Source organism: Montipora capricornis, chromosome 6 (assembly GCF_036669925.1).
Source record: "Montipora capricornis isolate CH-2021 chromosome 6, ASM3666992v2, whole genome shotgun sequence".
Classification (NCBI taxonomy): domain Eukaryota; kingdom Metazoa; phylum Cnidaria; class Anthozoa; order Scleractinia; family Acroporidae; genus Montipora; species Montipora capricornis.
The window spans coordinates 69265098-69272119 of NC_090888.1; the positions used below are offsets into that span (position 1 = coordinate 69265098).

General features: G+C 38.3%; 1 protein-coding gene across 2 annotated transcripts; it reads right to left on the minus strand.

The window, feature by feature from the left end:
* Positions 1 to 459: 459 nt before the first annotated feature.
* On the minus strand, positions 460 to 2902 carry LOC138050794 (neuropeptide receptor 22-like). Of its 2 annotated transcripts, none has more exons than XM_068897081.1 (2): positions 2841 to 2902; positions 460 to 2058 (listed from the first exon to the last, which is right to left on the minus strand). In XM_068897081.1, the coding sequence occupies exon 2, from the start codon at positions 1941 to 1943 to the stop codon at positions 951 to 953; it is 993 nt and encodes a 330-aa protein (XP_068753182.1). In that variant the 5' UTR covers positions 1944 to 2058; positions 2841 to 2902; the 3' UTR covers positions 460 to 950. The 2 variants fall into 2 exon arrangements, with proteins under 2 accessions (XP_068753182.1, XP_068753183.1); XM_068897082.1 differs by lacking the exon at positions 2841 to 2902 and adding an exon at positions 2458 to 2515.
* Between the last annotated feature and the right edge of the window lie 4120 nt (positions 2903 to 7022).

Sequence of the window (7022 nt, forward strand, 5' to 3'; positions counted from 1 at the left end):
TAGATAAGATCACATCATCGAGGTAAACTCTTTACTAAAAATCTGTTTCCTGGATTCTAAAATAGTGTAAGTTGATGGATGTTCGTATTTAGCGAGTATAAATTAAATAAATACATTGCTTAGTGTAAACCTGAGAAGGGCTATTGTTTATCAGTGACTTTTTGGCAAGTCAGGTTCAGAGTCTCATAAACGAGAAAACGTGTTTGGCCACTTGATTGCCTTTACAAAGGTTGCAATTAAGCTGATCTATGTTCGCTGACGCGATATTTTACCTTCTTTTCGCGCACAAACGCAAATATACAGATTTTCCCTGAGGAATGGCAACAGAATAAAAACGTTCCAGACCGCGAGGAGCCTCTTTCTTTTCTTACACTACGATTATACTACAAAAGCTGGTAGCATAGACCCGAGGGAGAAAAAGAGCAGTGTGTCCAGTTAGTACCCCTGGCCAGCGCTAATGAGGGTAGTTAACACTTAAAGTTCATTATTATTTAACAGTATGTACGAACGTTTGCATTACATTATGAAGAGAGAAAGGGGCTACTGCGTAACAAATCCCTTCATAGCCAATTTACAGATTTTTATGTACAACTTTACACACAACTATAAATAAAAATGAAACTTACTAGATGAAAGAACGATTCCACTGAGACTAGGAAAAACGCCTAAAAGTTATTATTATTATTATTATTATTATCATCATCATCATCATCACACACGCATTTGGTTCGGGGAAAAATGGAAGGCTGCTGAAGAAAAAAGTTCCGATTTCCGTCGAGCTCGCAACTCCATTTTTTGTTGTCACTTGGCATAAAGCGCTTTTGTGACTTTTCTTACACATCTGACTTCAACTGCTTCCTTTCCTTTGAGATAAAGAGTTCTATGCCCGTCTTCGATAACCTTATTATTTCCTCATTATTTTCACTCCAGGCCATTCTTCGGGAAGTGAGTTAATCTGCAACCTCTAAATCTTCCGCCCTACCGTTGTTGACTCTCCTTAGGCAAGGGCAAATGGCGGACAAGATACGCCAATAGCGTTGTTGATAATTTTTGTTGCTTAGCCCGTAAATAAATGGATTTACACAAGTGGTCAAAAAAGTCAGAAATCGCGTGAATTTATGCAGCGGTTTACCAAGTTCCGTTTTTCCCATGAAAGAAAGGAGAACGACGATTTGGTTGGGAAGGTACAAGGCGATCAAAGTGCAACTGGCAGCTGTTACCATTTGAGTCAACTTTGCCTTCAGTTTAGCTTTGCTCTCCGCAGACGCAGTTGGAGAATGGATGGTCTTTAAAGTCATGTGGATATACAGGCCAATTATGGCAAGACATGGTATGACCACCTTAAAGGCCATTTCACCAGCGTACCAGGCAATATTAAAAACGGATCCCCTTGAATTATTTCTTAAGCAGATGTTATCCTCAGATGGATTAAAGGAAGAATTTATCACATCTCTAAGCTTGAGAAGTAGCGACCACACCCATGACAGTGTAATGTAGCCAAGGACCTTTTTGCGGCTGAATATGTGATTGTATTGATGAGGTCTTACAACTGCAAACCATCGCTCTGCCGTCAACACCAAGGTTATGTAAACTGAGAAATATATGAAGTGGAATACTAGTATTTCGTTGCATATGAAGCGACAGAAAATTTCTCCCAATATGGGATTCTGTGGATAAGGAATCGCATCTCCAAGGACGTAAAATGGATTTATAATAATGGTGACTGCTGTCAGCACGTCAGATATCGCCAGAAACATTATTAACACGTTGTATGACTTCTTTAGAAACTGCCTCTCCATCACGAACATCACAATGGTCAAAGTGTTTCCAAAAATGGCCATCACGGAAATGATGCCGTAGCTGATTTGTGTTAAACGATCCATTTTGCCTCCCAATTTCTGTATAATGCTTGAGTTGCTGCGCTTGAAAACCGTTTTGTTCATAGACCAGTCATTTTCTTTGTAACATACAGTAAAATACTGGTAGGCCTATTCTGAATTCACTCTCATGTTACATGTTTATGTTATATGGGGACATCTGAACTCCATTATACAAATGCTGAAACGATAGATACAGTTCTGATCAGTGTCACTTAGTTGTCGTCCAAGACATTGGAAAAAGATGTATTGAACAGCTGGCCAACGCGGTGTACGGCCACAAGGCGTTTCGTTTCTAAAATTGGTCATGTTTAGATTGCCAAAGCTCGTTCAACTTATAATTAACTAGACAAATCATCGAGGAGCGTTGATCTGTGCTCCGCGACGTTTTTCTCAAATTTGAGATTGCACTATTTCTGGTTGCAGATTTTCAGAGAACCAAATCAAGTAAACTTAAATTCAAAGTACGCGAATCGAAGTCCAGTTTAAAACAAGAAATCGTTAAATTTACTTGATATGCCTTTGGCTCTTCGCGCGCTTTTTTTACGTATACCTATCTTAAACCGCACATTACACCTACCGTCAAATCGGCCGTAAGAGATGGCCGTTGTTTCTCTTTCAGTACTGCTGTGCTCTCACAAATCCTGGTCAAGGTCGCTCATTATGAATCAAAGTGTTTTAAGAGAATCTCAGAAACAGCTGTATCCGACAGCAAATAGAGTTTTTTTAACTCTAATTAATATAAAACACTCCTTATTAGTAATTGACGTATATAGGTACGAGGCTGTTGTCATTTTAAGTAAACTCAACTTACATAAACAATAGAACTATAATGTTTGTTGATAAGATGGATGCATTAGGCGGAAATTGCTAGAGGATAAACTTTAAATTTACGTGATATGCCTTTGGCTCTTAGCGCGCTTTTTTGACTTATACCTATTTTAAACCGCACATTACACCTACCGTCAAATCCGTAAGAGATGGCCGTTGTCTCTCTTTCAGTTCTGCTGTGCTCTCATAAATGAAGGTCTCTTATTATAAACGAAAGTGATTTAAGAGAATCTCAGAAACAGGTGTATCCGTCAGCAAATAGGTTTTTTAAAATCTAATTAATATAGGACACTCCTTTAAGCTTAATAACATATATTTCGTAAACACGGTACGGTGCGGTTGTCATTTTAAGTAAACTCAACCACAGGACGAAATGCCAAGAATCCGCAGACTGAAAGGTTGCGGAAACACGTGACAACGTTGCGGAAACACGACGGTTAACACGTGTTTTCGGTAGCGGATACCTGTCGTTTATTCATGTTTCCGTGGCTGCGGTTACGACGGAACCTGACCACTTTCTTTGTACGTTTCCGTCAGTTTTCCTTTGAAGGAAACGCATGTTTCCGCTAGCGTATTTTCATGATAACGCTTGCGGATATACGAAGTAATGCTACGGAAACGAGTTTGTTCATGTTTCCGTCAACGTAATCGAACCTTGAATATTCGCGTTAAAACGCGTTTCAGTGTCGGAAACCTCAAATTTGATTTGATTTGTCAGTTCAAATTGCTCATTTTCGCTTATTCAGTTAGTGTCTCTTTTTTTGTGTGTGTTAGTTTCTTGTTTTAATTCCAGGTTCTTTTGATATTATTTTGCATTGCTTTGTGAACAGCACCTCTTGCAGTACTATAGTTTTAGTTCTGGTGAATGCTCTAAGTCTAGGGAACTACGCGTTGCTCTTCTCTGCGCGATCTTACTTTTTTGTCTGGTTTACTGCATGGGAAAAATTAGGGAGTCCCGCTCGACTACTGATGGTCTACACTAAATCAACACGCAATACTGTATTTCCACTATAAGTCTAAATTTATTCTCAATAATGACCACAGATAATAACAAACACACACATAATGTGACCTAACTTGTTCGAAGTCAAGAAAAAACGATCACATTAACATGAATTCTTTCCTATAAAAAGATACAGAAAACAGCTTTACAAATATTGGCTGGTGCTAAAAGAAACTTTTAAAATACAACCTAAAACGGTTCAGCTAACGTCATCAGTCAGTACGAATTGCCCAGCTCTGGCCACCATATGGGTAGGGGCGAGTTGACACTTCGTCACCTCGCCTAACAAGGGCAGTGGTTCTTCGTTGCCTCTCGCTCAGACCTTTCAAGTGTTCTTCATCAAGTTTAGCCTTAATGTTCCTGAGCTTACTTCTTTCCCACGGTAGCTTTTTTATTTTTCTTGGCTTTGGGCCATTTGTTGTTGTCGTTTCTCCTTCGCTGTCCTCTGAAGACATGTAATTCAGTGCCTGCGGAGAACAAAGAATCTCCCTCGCCTTTGCTTTGTCGGCGTCCGAAAGGATCGTCGTCGACCTTTCCAGGGTTAGGAGGCGTCTTGAAAGTTTCTAAATGAATAACCAAAAAGGAGAAAAATCATCAGGAACATGCTTCCATGGCCTTTTGACTGAAATCCTGCCATAACTAGCTTTCATGTAGGCACTGGCTAATACCATTCAGTGTTAGAAGCTGGATCAATCAATAAAAATCTGCCGAGAGCTTTTTATTTTACAGGTAGTTACAGTTATAGGGCCGACTACTGTTGTTGGAATTTATCGACTAAAAGGCAGCATAGCAAATTGGTCTTCCCTGTGAGAGAAACTGAGGTATGCATTTCTTTACCACGGTGGTTGATAATTTCACCCGACACAGCACAACTGAGTACTATAATATAGTTTTAGAAACTATTTCGATTCCGTTGAGATCCATTTGTTTGTTGAGAGAAGCTTGAATTTAGTTAATACATGCATAATTGTAAAAGCCAAATGACCAAAAATTGGTTACAGCAGGGGTTCCAGAGAGATGAGACTGCTAGACATTGAAAAATTAAACAGCCGCGTAATCGCCGTCTTATAAAATTGAGCAATTATTGGATGAGATTTTTGTGATATCCGGAAAAATCAAAAATCATGGTCGAGGTAAGAGTAACCGAGACCTTGATTATTCCGGATATCACAAAAACCGAATCTAATCGAACTTTATTACACATCAGTTTTAGAGAAATTAACGGAAAATCGAATCAGAAGGTTCTATTGCCTTTCTTGACACAAAAAACAACCAGACAAGACGATGGCTCGATCACCGTGTCTGTATACAGGAAAGCTACCCACACCGACCGCTACCTTGACTTCAAAACTCATCACCACCCCCAACATAAATACTCGGTCGTACGCACCCTCATGGATCGCGCAAAGAATATCCCATCCACAGAAGAGGAAGCTGTACGAGAAACTAAGAGAGTAGCAGAAGCCCTTACGGCTAATAATTACCCTGCCAATTTTATCTACAATGGTCGTCAACGAAACAGACATCAAGAAGTGAATGATTCTGACCTATTCGGACAATCTCAAACATACTTAAAAAACCAAAAGACAAGATCGACAGGGAGGCCTCCAGAAGAATCGTGTACAAGATCAAATGCAAAGATTGTGATTGTGTTTACATCGGTCAGACATCGCGCGAGCTAAAAACACGCGTCAAAGAGCACTCAAAGGCCATAGCAACATTAGATGGAAACTCTTTGTTGGCCAAACACCACATGTTCTACAATCACCAAATAGACTTGATGAAAGTCGAAATTGTTGACAGGCCATCGGCATGGCGACAAAGACTTATTCTTGACGCTTGGCATTCCTTGCGAGACACGAACGCTATAAACGAGCATATAGCACTTTCAAACGTTTACAATAACATAAAGAATTTGTATAAATATTTTAGAATGCTCTGGAGACCTTTGTTTTTATTGTCTAATTTATTTTGAAATATTCGTAGTTTTTGCATTTTTTATCCCTGCTAAGGAAGGCAACAGCAGTTGCCAAAACATCCAACACAATATTTTAGCCAGTGTCAACTTTTTTTTTATTATTTTGTACTACTTTTAAAAGCAGTTTCTTTAATAGGATCGTGGACATGTGGAATGCATTACCATTGAAAGTACGTCAGGCATCTAACATTTCTAATTTTAAGAAGGGTGCAAGAGACTTCTTGCTATCAAGATATGACTAATTAGCTCTTTATTTATTTTATATAATCCCAGTTTAGACAATAGTTCTTTATTTATTCATTTTCTTATTTAACATATATATATATATATATATATATATATATATATATGAGAAGAAGAAAGGTGTAGCCATGCCTCGATAGGTAACTGAAGAAGGTCGAGAGACCGAAACGTTTTAAAGAATTTTAAATTTTTTTATAGTTTTTCAACCAAAAGTTGTCCATTTTCGGCTTCATTTTTAACCAGTTTTTTATCATCTACCGAATCAGGACTGTGAATCCTTGTGATCCTTTTGGTTGGCATCTTTGTTGGCTCAGGAAGCACTCATAACCGTCTTTCAATATTATTACTCAGCTCCTGTCCGCCTGGGAATCATCACTTGTGATTGATCCGAAGATGTTTAATACAATTCCTACTGTTAGCCGTTTATCCAAGACTTGGAACAAACTAACCAGGTACCAACATCACTTGTCGGTAACTGAAGAAGGTCGAGAGACCGAAACGTTTTAAAGAATTTTAAATTTTTTTATAGTTTTTCAACCATAAGTTGTCCATTTTCGGCTTCATTTTTAACCAGTTTTTTATATATATATATATATGTATATAACTGCAGACAGTACTATTTTGGCCTCCTGGGCCTTATCAGTGCAGCGCTAACGTCTAAGGTGGAGGTTAAGCTATAAATCCACCCCAGGTGTCCCACACATGTGGTACATCCAAGTCATGCCAGAGTGCTCAAACTAGCGAGCTAGTGAGCATGCGCAATTGCTGGCGGCAATGACTCATCCTAGTAGAGTGCTCAATTTGAACATGAAAGCAAAAGCTTTGTAATGCCAAAGAGCTAGATATATATATATATATATATAGCTCTTTGGCATTACAAAGCTTTTGCTTTCAGGTTCAATATATATATATATATATATATTTTTTTTTTTTTTTTTTTTTTTTTTTTTTTGTTAGGTGGTCTGCCTTTGTATGGGGTCTATGACTCTTTTGTAGACTATCCTTATGATGATGTTGCTTATTGTCATTAAACTGTAATAAATAAATAAACTACGCATATATGCATAGAAATATACAAACCTGTTTGGAG